At 34.2% G+C, this 13,481-nt stretch overlaps 1 protein-coding gene across 2 annotated transcripts; it reads left to right on the forward strand.

Annotated features, from left to right (window-relative positions):
• The first annotated feature begins 4,948 nt into the window (after positions 1–4,948).
• On the forward strand, positions 4,949–12,796 carry LOC123214545 (protein GLE1). Of its 2 annotated transcripts, XM_044634375.1 has the most exons (15): positions 4,949–5,369; positions 5,475–5,639; positions 6,470–6,628; positions 6,816–6,930; positions 7,116–7,264; positions 8,002–8,173; positions 8,593–8,815; positions 8,960–9,069; positions 9,343–9,413; positions 10,249–10,330; positions 10,849–10,923; positions 11,240–11,323; positions 11,864–11,995; positions 12,149–12,271; positions 12,378–12,796. In XM_044634375.1, coding segments are annotated over exons 1-15 (2,001 nt in total). In that variant the 5' UTR covers positions 4,949–5,367; the 3' UTR covers positions 12,717–12,796. The 2 variants fall into 2 exon arrangements, with proteins under 2 accessions (XP_044490310.1, XP_044490311.1); XM_044634376.1 differs by lacking the exon at positions 4,949–5,369 and having other exon boundaries at positions 5,506–5,639; positions 6,561–6,628.
• The last annotated feature ends 685 nt before the right edge of the window (positions 12,797–13,481 follow it).

Below are 13,481 nucleotides of genomic sequence, written 5' to 3' on the forward strand. Positions count from 1 at the left end.
CAATGAAGAATCATATAACAAACAAAATTAAGTATAAACATGTCAAGATCTCGTTCCTTTGCCTTTTGTAGATGAACACTGCGGGGTGGAGCTCGGGACGGGTGTTGGGGATTTACACTGGGTTCGTGTATGCCCCGGTTCATGACAACGACTGCAAATCCTTGGTGTAACAATTTCTCCTTGCAATGGACGTCGATTTTTGTTGGATGGACGACCTGGACGACGACTATCGAGGACGTGGGGCAATATAACTCTGTCTTCTGGTGAGTGTAACCAATCACATTGATTTCTAAGAGGATTGATCGATTCCTGATATATTGCACGGTAAATGTCGGTACGGAAGAATGGATGAACCCATGCGTGCACATTCGTGAGTCTCATATGTCGTGCAACGACAATGGCATGCTTGCACGGAATACGTGAAAGCTGAAACTTTCTACACGTGCAAGACATGTCACCAAAGTCTACAATACCCATGAATCCATCGAATCCACCAAATCCAACAACCTGATACCGAGTAGGTGTAATCGGTCGAACATCCAGACTTACAGACTTTGATAGACGATTGCTGATCTTATCTTCCGCCCAAGGGGTGAGAAAGTTATGACATTCATCTGTAATTTGAAAAAAATATTAAGAACACATTTGGTAATATGATTAACAAAGTGGAAAAAAATACATGAGACAACTTTTAAGTAATATCGATTTGATACTTACTTGCATGAGTTCTCCTCTCGTAAAACCATTGTTGCATGGTACCACGAATAAACTCCAACAACATGGTTATAAGTAGGCCCCGTGCATGTCTGACAAGGGCATTAAATGACTCAGCAATATTTGTGGTCATGATGTTGTATCAATGTCCTGGAAAGTATGTTCTACTCTAACGCTCAAATCCAACATCCCGTAGATAAGCTGCAGCTTGGGGGTTCATTGAGTCAAGGGATTGCATCATCGTACCAAATTCAGATTCTGTGTATGATTTTGCAGCTTTCCAATATGCACCCGCAACCTGTAAAATGGTAAAAAATATGAAAACTCAGTATAAGCAAAATGTATGAAAAGGATAAACTGTTATAAATTTAAATACTTATTTGCACTATACCTTTGAGTCTCATTTATACTTTGCCCGCATGTTACACAGAAGATGATGACAACAACATCCATGGTGGACATCTGGAAAGACTTCAGCCATTGCCGAGTAGATAGCATGATGTCGATCTGAGATTATTGCAAGCTCAGAGAGGTCAGGGATGCATTCTTTAATTCTCATACGAAACCAACACCACGTGTCATGATCTTCTTTTTTGCCGACACCGAAACCAATAGGATATATCTGATTATTACCATCAAGAGCCACCGCAATAAATAAATGCTTCAGATATCGACCTTTAAGGAAAACAACGTCAATGCAAATAACAAGGCGAAGATATTCTCTGAATGCACGAACGAAACATCCTAACGCCATGAAAAAACCGATGGTCATCATCTGTTTCAATAGTAGTAACGGTGCCCGGATTAGTACGTTGTAGATTGTAGCAATAATCTGGTAAAAGCATAAATGATTCCTCCGGTGAACCCCTCAATGAATTGATAGCCCAATTTCTTACCCGCCAAGCCTGTGAGTAGGAAATATCAATTTTATATCGATCGACGATGTCTACAATTATTTCTTTAGACCGATAAATTCGATCAATCATCACAAATTTTGATCTCATTAATTGACCTAAAGCTCGGACCCCAACTTGTCTATGATGTGGCATGATTTGATCAACTAAACATGTGTGGGTAGGATTCATAGAGTTGATCCCCCACACATCACCGACAGTGGACTTGGTTGCATGTATATACCACTTACAATTTTCAGCCTTGCACTTAATTTCCCACCGTTTCTTGTCAGACTTTTTGACACCAAATTGAAATCTTTTAAGTAAGGCGAATTGCGTCACGACGTCTTTCAATTGGACTTTATTATGAAAAATATCACCAATCTTGACATCATTCTCCTCTCAGATCGATCTAGAACCATTTGATGATGTTGATGGCTGTGGAGGAAAATCAGGAAGCCACCTAAATGGATCAGTGGGGACATTGTCAAAAAATGGCCCAAAATAATTTCCACCACCTGAAATAAGATCTTCAAGCTGCAAACTATCCATACCTTTAGTAACTGATGCCATATACTCAGGCTTTACATCTTCTGAAGGAATGTCGGGCATATCATTTCCATCAAAGTCACCCCAATAGGGAACTATATCTTTTTCTCCATAAGCCCATGAGTTTGTAATATACAATGGGTCATTACTGAAATCAATCAACTTTTCCAAATCGTATTCTTTTTTTACCCAACTACTTTCTTTTTCATCTTCATCTTCTTCCTTCTGCTCTTCAATTGGGGTACATGTAACAAAAACAGGAATACATTCCTGAAAGTACTGGGACATATCAAGAAGACCCTAGACATCTTCATCATTTTGGATCTGGATGGGGCAGTCGAGCTCAATTTTTCTTGGCTTCATTGATACTTGAATATAGTTTTTCATTGGATCAATACTGTAAGACTCCGTCAAAAGCTCAATAAATCCCTCGAATGTTGTTCCATAAGAGAGTTTAATCAATTGTTTGGCTCCTCCAACATATTTCATTGTGTTGTTGCGACCTTGAATCCATTCTCCCTGGTAACGAACCGATGCATAACCATCCATTTTAATTATCAATCCTGCAATGACAAGTTTTTGAAGATAATTATTCATTTATAATAAAAAAATCAATAATAACTATGTAAAACAGTCGTACAATTATTAATAATTAAAAAAAACTCCTCATATTTTTCTAATATTTTGTTTATCCTCCTATAATTATTTAACAATTTATATAACACTTTCGTATGTTATCTTATATCAAAATACATCTATCTGTTTGTAACGTTTCATTTAAAACGTTTTTTTAATATCTATACTTTGAAATAGATATTCAAATTCTATACTTTGAAATACTTTAAAATGTCAATAATAAAAAATTTCTTCAGAAATCTGGAAAATACTAGTGGATATATCATAAAATGATAAAATTCAAAAAAACATAACTGAAATTCGAATTCTAAAAGTTGAAATACCCTAGAATGGTAATAATCGAACAATTCTACAAAAATATGAAAAATACGAGTTGATATATCCTAAAACGGTGAAATTCAAAAAAACATATCTAAAATTTGAATCCTAAAAGTTGAAATACCATAGAATGACAACAATAAAAAAATTCTTCAGAAATCTGAAAAATATGAATCGATATATCCTAAAGCGATGAAATTCGAAATAACGAAACTGAAATTCGGAATCTAAAAGTTGAAATACCCTAGTATGACAACAATCGAAAAATTCTTCAGAAATCTGGAAAATGTGCATTGATATATCCTAAAGCGGTGAAACTCGAAAAAACCTATAATTTCAATTATAATGCGCCTACAATGTTTAATATGAAAATGCGCCGTAATTTTAATAACATTTTATTTGACCCCTCAATTATCTCTTACTTTATTTAACACCCTTATATGTTATCTTGTATCAAAGCAATACCTATCTATTTTTAACATGTTATATAAATCCTATATATATTGTAAATTATCCAAAACCCCTCATATTTATCTAAAATATCCAAAAACCCCCTATATTTATCCTAAATTACATTTAACCCCCCATACTTGTCAAATATTGCATTTAACCCCCATATTATGACATAAAAACTAGACTTAACAAATAAAATTAAGTTTTAGGCTAAGATTGACATAAATACCTTTTTTCGATGAATAGTATTTTTTCGAGTTAAATTCAGAAATACGAACTTCTTTCGTCTGAACGAATCCCTACTAATTGATGTTGAATAAAAATGAAAGTGAGAGTGAGTGTTTGAGTGATATGAGAAGTGTGTGTAAATAAAATGAGTGAGGAGGGTTTATATAGACGAGAGGAAGAGTAATTTTGATATTTTAGAAAAAGTAATGAAATAAATAAATAAATATCAAAATGCCTTTATAGTGTAAAATATCTAAAAACCCCCCATATTTATCCTAAATTACATTTAACCCCCATACTTGTCAAACATTTATTTAACCCTTATATTATGACATAAAAACTAGACTTAACAAATAAAATTAAGTTTTAATCTAAGATTGACATAAATACCTTTTTTCGATGAATAGTTTTTTTCGAATTGAATTCAGAAATACGAACTTCTTTCGTCCGAACGAATCCCTACTAATTTATCTTGAATAAAAATGAAAGTGAGAGTGAGTGTTTGAGTAATATGAGAAGTGTGTGTAAATAAAGTGAGTGAGGAGGGTTTATATAAATGAGGGGAATGGTAATTTTGACATTTTAGGAAAAGTTTGAAATAAATAAATAAATATCAAAATGCCTTTATAATGTAAAATATCCAAAAACCCTCCATATTTATCTAAAATTACATTTAACCTCATAGTGAGTGAGGAGAGTTATATAAATGAGGGGAAGGGTAATTTTGACATTTTAGAAAAAGTTTGAAATAAGTAAATAAATATCAAAATACCTTTACAATGTAAAATATCCAAAACCCCCCATATTTATCTAAAATTACATTTAACCCTCATAATGAGTGAGGAGAGTTATATAAATATGAGGGGAAGGGTAATTTTGGTATTCTAAAAAAGTAATGGGTATTTTTGCTTAAGAATAGTGAATTTGGGCATTTGGCTTGAAAATAGTGATTTTGGGCATTTTTGCTTAATGGGAGGGCATTTTGGCCATTTTTTAAAATTTCCCAAAAAAAAAAATGTAAACCACTGAATTGAAAATGAACAAATTAAAGCCCAATGATGGACAAGTGAAAACCCAATTGGAAAATTAAGCGTAATCCCAGCTCCGAATCCAGGAGTTGTTTTGTTCCGGTTATTAAATCAACCCGTCTGCCCTAACTCATATCTTAGACATGGTTGTATGTTGTTTTTTACGGGTTTTTTTTGAAACTCGGCTGTCATGCCGCTTCGCTTCGCTTCGCTCTCTATCTTATTGTTTCTTAAGAAACAACAAACCAACACAGAATGAATCTCGTTCTTCTTATTTTTGTTTTACTTGTTCTTCTAAAGCAATGGTTTTAGGATTCATGCTTCTTTGCTATTAGATCACCCACTTCCCTTCTCATTCTCAGTTCTTGTTTCTTCATCATCTTCAATGGTGGCTTTTTCTTCAATATTTCTATTTTAACTTAAAATTTCAAACACAGCCACTCATTTCAGTGCATTTGATGCTATAAAGATTAGAAACAGAAAGAAAGGTTTTTATTTTTGTTGTTAATTTGACGAAAGATTCTCTTTTTATCTGCCGAACCTTCACTATGTAATTCTCTACACGCTGCAGTTCTTTCGTCTCATAAAATCTTCTTTTTCCTAAGAAGAAATTTATTTCTCCGTATTTGTTGATTTGTATGTTTTTGATGTGAAGGGGAGTTATTAAGTTGGAGCTTCGCTGTCCGAAAAGTGTTGAAGGAATCGCAGTCGATCCCGAGCCTGATTGGAGTTTCGAAGCGCTTTTGTCTGAGATTAATTCACTTGAAGTAAAGCTTAATGTCTCTTCAACTCCTGTGCTTTTCGCCAAAACAAAATCACGGTAATGCACTTTTTTTATTTCTTCTTCAGATCCTTTGTGTGGGTTTACACTTATGCAGTTTACTACATATCATTGAAAACATTTTGAGGAGGAGCAGAACTCGATAATGATATATGATAATTGTTTGTAAACAATATGGGTAATAAAAATTTATGGACGCATTATACATTTTTGGTCAGAACTTCTGTAATTTTCTTTCCCTGAATCTCATAATTGTGTCTTGTGTAAGTGTCGTAGGCATTCCTTTCTTTTTTTACACATTAAATATTATTTTTTTATATGATTTTACGATTATTTATTTTTGGAATAGCTATGTGTAAGACACTATTACTACTCTTAAAGCCAATAGATATAATGTGTTTACTCTTACTCTTTATACTTTTTCTTTTCCCCTTTAATTAGAATTACCACTTTAAAGTAATAACCAATTATCTATGTTGTTTTTAAACTTCCAAAAAAGTTAGAAAGATAGTTATAAGGCAGGTAAGGAAGTTAAGTGAGAAGTTCCTAGCTAGACTGAGAGATGGCAGAAGGTGGGCAAGTGCATACTTGTGTATCTGGAAAAGAAAAGAAAAGAAAAAAAAAAGAGATAGAGAGAATAAAGAGTTTTTGCTTAAGTAATCAATAATTTTAAGTTTGTGTTTTAACAGATCGTGATATGTGGGACTAAATATATATAACCTACAGAAAGAAGTAATCATAGAAATTTGTTTTTTTGTTTGGCACTGGAGGATCATTTACTTGTCTATAATGTGTGTGGTTGAAGCAACAATATAATCGAAATCACCAGTTTTAATTATCATGAGGTATTATGTTTGTTTCTGTTTTAGAGGAATTCCAAATGGGAAAAGTGTTGAAAGAAAAGCTGGAGCTTTTGTTATGTATTTATCAGATGATGAGATGGATGCCGAATTTACTCAGGGTGAGGAGGTTTATAATCAAGCTTCGGTGTTGGTCAAGCGATTTGGCTGTGATGAGCTTTATCTGAGGTAAGTTTTCTTTCTTTCTTTCTTTCTTTTTTTTTTTCTTCAAAGTCTTAACTATGGATGTCATTGTTGCTCATGCACTTGTTATGTATTGAAACTTTTTATTCCATAGCCCTAGTGTTATAGGTTGATTTATTCGCTCTTAATATTAAAGTCATTATGGGAGTGTTGTTTTGCTTTTTGCCTCCAGTGAGAGTGATGATTCTGGTGATGACAAAGAATTGGAGCCATACCTGATGGATGAAGTGGGATTAGCTGAAGGTGCTTTGGTTGAGCTAACCCATGAGCACCAGCTTGGAGTTAAGGTGTGTAGGATCATCTTATGGTTATTTAAGGGCTGAGCTTTGCAATTACAGGACAACCCTTGAATTTTTTAAATATTTTTGAGTATGGGGATAGTCATATCTGTGGATTTCACCTTTTTGAATTGTCAGGAGTAGTAGAATATTCTATTCTTTACTTGTTTCTTAATGAGTGGCTTGCCGAGCAGGAGGAGATTAGGAACCTGATTTCAACATTAGAGATGGAGCTAATGAGTGAAAATGAACAGTCTTACTCTGCACTTGCCCGAGTTCAGAAATATAGGGACATGAGAAGGGAAATGGATAAGAAACTTGATACTCAATATCAGCGCAAAATGTAAGATCAATTTTTTTTTGTTCATTATCTAGAATTCTTCATTTTGAAACTGGGTTGAAAATTTTGTTATCTGTGTTCCGAGTGCTGAATCATTCGTTTCCATATAGGTGGTAGTATAATGTTACTTATACATGTTACCAGTGTCCCATTCTCTATGACCTGCAACTATACTGCTTAGGAAAACCAGTGAAACATCATTGCATCTGCCTGAATTTCATGTGAGATTTTTTTTTTTTAATTCTTTTTTAAAGTTAATTTTGGTTCTTTTATGAAGGAGTTGTTAATGACATATTAATAGAATTACATTTAATCAATGATCCAGAGTTGGAGTTCTTTGAGACGTTCTAGATCATCATCTAGTGATTCAGAACTGCTGTATATAAGAAGCTAAAAGTTTTAGTCTATACAAGTTAAAGGTAGTGGGTTGAAGAAAACAAAAATGTTTCAACTAAACTTAGCTGCAGTTTCTTGCACCTATCTTTCAGGCTTAAATGCATGTTTAAGGGTTTTGTTTGAAACACATGCATCGCTGCTCCTGCTTCTAGAATTGTTTATGAATACATAGTACATGTTTTTTTCGGAACCGTTGCTGTATAATGTGTTGTAATATCGATAACATCTGATACATGGTATGTCTTGAATATGTTGTATCATTACTTTTTGGGTAGTTTCTTTACTAGTTAAAATCACTTGAAATTGTGAATATAGTTTTTGACATTTTTTCAAAATTGCTACAGTGCAGAAGCACTTGATAATCATTTGACTGCCATCCAGCGAGATCATGAACTTAAATCACAAATTGAAGAAAGAAAAATAAGAAGTGATGCAGCTTACGAAGAGGCCAAGAGGAAGGAAAGGGCTCTTCAAGAGGAAAAACTACGTCAGGAGAAAATGAAAGCGGAAGCAGAAGTTGTTAATCTGACTTATCAGGATATTTATATTTTATTAAATAAATTCTAGATTTAGAATGTGTCTACTTGCATCAGTGGATGTTATTCTCTCATTTTTTTTTTCCTTTTTTGGTGGTTAAAGATAATATATTATCAGTTCTTGGCTTATGAGGTAGCTGGATTTCATCTCAACTAGGAGGAGTTCCGGGATTGTTTTCTAAAGTTTATAGGCTCTTTTCTCCTGGGGAGGGCTTAGGCGATGCAGTTTAATTACAATTGTTTTACCATCCTTGGTCTTCTTTTTTTCTATGGACACATTATTACAGCAATTATTATGGACTTTGTGTTAAAGTTTATCCAGTGTATGCATTATTACTGCAGATACTATGCAAGTGCTTAGAAAAAAAATACAGAAGAATGATTATATTTTGGATGCAGGCTAAAATTAGAGTTGAGGAAGCAAACAAAGCAGCTTTAGAAGCTGAGAGGAGAGCAGCAAAAAAAGCTGCAGAGAGAGAAGCTACTGAAGCCTTGGAAAGAATTATGCCTGCAGCATCTCAAGGTGAAGCTACAAGGCGCCAGATGGATGGTGGTTCAGTGATTTTGAATTATCAATCCAAGGGACCTGTATCTGATAGAATAACGAATTCACAATCAGCAGGTATTTTATTTTTTAATAGTGTTCTCATAATTGTTGTCTTTCTCCCTTTCTGTTTGTATGTGCATGCAAAAGTTGTGTTTGCCTGGGGGATGTTACTTTAGATTTTGCCACCTAATTTTTTTTTTTTTTTCATCTGAATGGCAGGTCACATACTCAGAGCTGCGGAAAGTGCACTAAAGATGGAGCAGAAAAGATGGCAAAAGCTTACAGAGATTGATGAAAAGAATCAGGCATTGACATCGAGCTCCAGTAAGGTATTGTAACCTAAACCATGTCAAGTTCTGAAAACTCTGAACCGAACTGCCTTTCTGAATCAAAATAAATACATCTATTTTTGCAAATGTGTTTGCAATCTTCAAAAAATTGAATAACAGAATATTTGATTGTAATATATATATATATATTTTAAACTTTATTTGTGGATCTAATTGTTAGAATTTACACTGCCCTTGGGTTCTTTGGGGCCTTTTCATGTATCTGCACTGCATTTTGTTTTATCAGTTATTTCTATGGTTCAATTTACTTAGGATCTCAGCAGCCATGAAAGGCATATCTCCAGGCTGATAAGGCAAATAAGGGGCACAAAAGATAATGTCAGGTAAGTTGGATGACTTCATTTGTATTACAGCTTCCCCTGTAGAAGTTGTCAAAATAACTCGTGTGTATTTCATTCTGACCTCGCCAAATCCATGTTCTTGAATTTGTTTGACATACTATCTGCAAGGCTATATCAGTTTGTGCATTATCTTTCTATTTTGTTTATCAAATCTCACCTGTATTTGCGAGTTGGGATTGCCTTGAAATTGTCGCATTTTTTTGTCTTTGGGTTTATTGAGGATGTATAAATCTTAGGAACTTAAGTAGATACGCCAAGATCATGCAAAACAATGTATTTAAGCAGTGTCATGTCTTCCCACTTGTAGGGCTTAGATTAATTAACAAGTTCATTACACGCTGAAACATGAACACATGGACAAATGCAAACTCAAACTCAAACATCCTGCCAATATATTAGTAGAATGAAGAAATATGAAGCAGTACCTTTCGATCAAAAGAACCCTAATACTATGGTGTGAAAGCATTAATCTTGCTAGTTTAAGCAAATGGATTTAGTGCTTACTTAACTGCTAGATTACTTTTCAAGACTGTGTTATGAGGATTGGCTTAGAATGGTTGGTTAGACTTATCAAGTCAGTTGATTTATGAAAGTCCAATTATGATGGTTGTACCAGGCTTTCATCTTTGTAAGAGTGGATGAGTTCTTCTACATCAATTTGTTTCTTTACCATGTTGAGGCCCATATTTGTAACAAACTCTATCAATCTTTCTCTTAACAGATCCATGTCTTTGACATTTCTTGTTAGTTCTTGGACATGAGATTTGTAGGAAGCCTGGGTTTTTTAATTTCATTAAAATTGTTTTATTTCATGCAGAACAAAGGCAAGTGAAATTATTAAGATTTTCAACAATCCTCTTTGTCCTCAATCTGTTAGCATTGCAACTTTTGCAAAGAAGGTAATCTAAGTTTTTGTATCTGAATCTTGCATCGTTTCCTTCATTTCACTTGTTCATTGAGAGAATGTAGAGAGCAGAAGAAGACTATTATGGAAACCTGTAAAACATGACTGTAAATTCGAGTGAAAATTTTGGTCATTTGTGAACTTATTGGAATTGGATCAGGATTAGATAATAATAATTAATTAAGAAAATATTTAATATTTCATTTGAATAAAATATTTGCTTTGTACAAGATATTTGAATTTGAAAGTTAGAAATGGTTAGAATAGATAGAAGTGATGGCGTGATGCACCTACGCTTTTAGATCAATTTTCCATTATTCTAATTTATGCCAATTAGAGCCTATCACTGAGGCTTTTGGATCAATTTTCCATTATTCTAATTTACGGTAAAAGCACTTGTATTTCAACTATTAGGCAAATCATAAGCTTCTACTTGCAATTTTCCATCTCTTAGCTGTTTATAGCGAGAAAGCTTAAAGGTAGTCTGACATTAATCCTGGTTTAATGTTACAGGTCGTCTCCCATTGTGAAAGCCCTGATAATGCTGCTTTTGCTTGTGGCTATGTCATTGTCCTGGTTACTTCACAGGTATATTATGTTTGGTTTGTTTTACTGTCTCCTCAATACAATATGGTATCTGATCTATTATTTTGCTCATTATATTGTGCATCAAACGAATTTGTATTATCATAAATTCATCTCATCTTAACACAGGTTGTGTCAATAGAGTTTATTTAAGTGACCATTGAATAAAAGGTCAAGATTCTAGGCCAGCCAAATCAGCACAGTTATTATCAGACTATATTACAAATATTTTCTGTGTTTTAGTTGATTATGTATTGTAAAAAGATAAGATTAAGATAATCATCTGGAGTTGTTGATAATTTGTTATTTTGTTAATCAGGTACCGGAAGTGATGGATCTTCTTCTTGGTGAGTTCCATAGAGCTTGCATCTACACCGTTCCAAAACATATAGTGTACTTAGAGGTAACTCAGCCTTCTATCCAAATATTCCTATATTAATACTTGGAAATTTCATGATGAAATGACTCTGTTTTAGTCATTCTTTGATTTGTTCCTCTATTTTATTGTTGTCTGGAAGAAAATGCACCCAGACTGTTATCCATAGTCGATCTATATTAAACAATATGGAGTGGCAAAGGTGTAAGGTGGGCATGTTGACACTTTATTTTCAACTTAGGTTTTGTCTTTAATTTAATACTGACTTGTAGTTCATAGTTCTTCAATTTGATTTAAAATCAAAATCTTCCAAACTTCTTGTTCTAACTAAGAGTTTCTGCCATAGGTTGATTTCATGTATAATTTGTCTCTCAAACCTTCTTATTTGCCAATTTTATTTGAATCTCAACATGAAATTGAGTGGCAGCAAGTACTTTTCAGACAGTATTTTTGAGAGAATGCATCTTAATCTGATTCTGTTTAATCTTTCTTATCTGAATTACTCCCTGAAATTGCAATTACATCACCTTATTACTGTTTATTCTAATTATATTATCACTGGTTTAGTCTGCATTTGAATCTAAAGATGCTTACTACAAAAGTATTGGATATCGAGAAAAAGATGGAAAAATTGAGAGTCTTGAGGATTTTTTGAGACGATTGGAATCCTACATGAGATTGTATGCTGCACTAATTCAGGTTTGTCGCTGGTGCTTTGCTTCATGCTGTAATATTTGTTTAAATGCTTTTCATACAGTTCTGAGCATTTGAATCTAATTGCATTTTTGCTAGTCATACATACTCGTATAATTTCAAGTAATCTAGTTGCATTTGAATGTTTTGTTTTGGCAGACAGAAGTGCAGGGTGTAAAGAACACACATGGGTTGGAAGAAGGTTGGACATGGCTTGCAAGATTCTTAAATGCTGTGCCTGCAAATATATACACTGCTGTTGCATTGCATGTATTCCTGCAAGTAAGTTACACATACGTGCTGGTGAATAATATCTTATTGTTGTTGCAATGTGATCAATTCATCAATCACCATTGGGTTGGTATCTCGATTAACTATATGCAAACAGATGGCAGGTTTTGCTCTCTTTCGCAAATACAAATCTCAGTTTATGAAGATGATCAACATAATCTCTGACAACTTTTTGAATGCGTTGAGGGCACGAGAAGATTCAGAGCTGAAGCCAGTGATTGTGGGGATTCAATCCTATATAGAAGACAAAAAGTTTCTTGAGGAACCTGAAGGGAGGACTTTGCAGGCTTCCTTACTATCAAGCACAATGGTTCCAGATTCAGAATACCAAGAGTCTTATAGTGGCGGCGGGTACCACCCAGAATACCAAGAGTCTTATGGTAGATACCAGCCTGAATTTCACAAGACCAATAGTAGATACCAATATTATTATTAACTCACGGTTTCTATCATAAATTCCTGTAGAATTGTTTTGTAAACTCTGATTGAATAGTTAATATGTACCACAATTATTTTCGTTCTTGTGCAGAAGATAATTAATAAGCCTGGTAAAAAATCTATGGCAATCTTGAAACTAGACTTGAAAACTAATTTCTTGTACTTGCAAACAATATAACTTGTCGTTAAAGCAAGTTATCCACCTTAAGAAAGTTAGCTGCACCTGCACATCAGCTCAACAATGGTATTGACCATATCAATGATGTTTGACCTGTGATGCGAGAACGTTACACATCTTGTAAGAACCAGGAATGAGATTAGAAGACTCCAATCCGGCATTTGCAAGAGTAGAAGTAACCTGTGAGATTAATCATCTTCAGTATTTACAAATATTTAATGATATTTACAGGGGCCAAACGACTAGTTCCCACCCAAGGTTTAATGTTTTTTCAAAAGTTTCTCCTGTAACTATGAAAATACCAAATACCCACCTATGACCGGTTAGATTTAACAAAACTCTAACGCCTGAAAATTTTATATCTTTTTGCCCCCCCCTAAACTTTAAAAACTAAAATTTTCCCTCAGCCTAAGTTTTAAAAAATGACAGTTTCACCCTAGGGTTTGGTTTTGAAATCTCCAGCGACCGTTCCAACTCCATTGCCGACGACCTCTCCCTCCCGAAGCAGCCTCTTCTTCCGGCGAATGCTTTCCTCCCATTTGGAGGCTCGATCGACGTCGGAGACGCCTTGGGAGACGAAGAACT

Source organism: Mangifera indica, chromosome 4 (assembly GCF_011075055.1).
Source record: "Mangifera indica cultivar Alphonso chromosome 4, CATAS_Mindica_2.1, whole genome shotgun sequence".
In the NCBI taxonomy this organism is placed as follows: Eukaryota; Viridiplantae; Streptophyta; class Magnoliopsida; order Sapindales; family Anacardiaceae; genus Mangifera; species Mangifera indica.

Bases quoted from the DNA above. Each gene is read 5' to 3' on its own strand.
- LOC123214545 (XM_044634375.1), top strand. The intron at 5,640-6,469 runs GTAATGCACTTT...TTTCTGTTTTAG, and splicing joins TTCGCCAAAACAAAATCACG to AGGAATTCCAAATGGGAAAA. The intron at 8,174-8,592 runs GTTGTTAATCTG...TTTTGGATGCAG, and splicing joins AAATGAAAGCGGAAGCAGAA to GCTAAAATTAGAGTTGAGGA.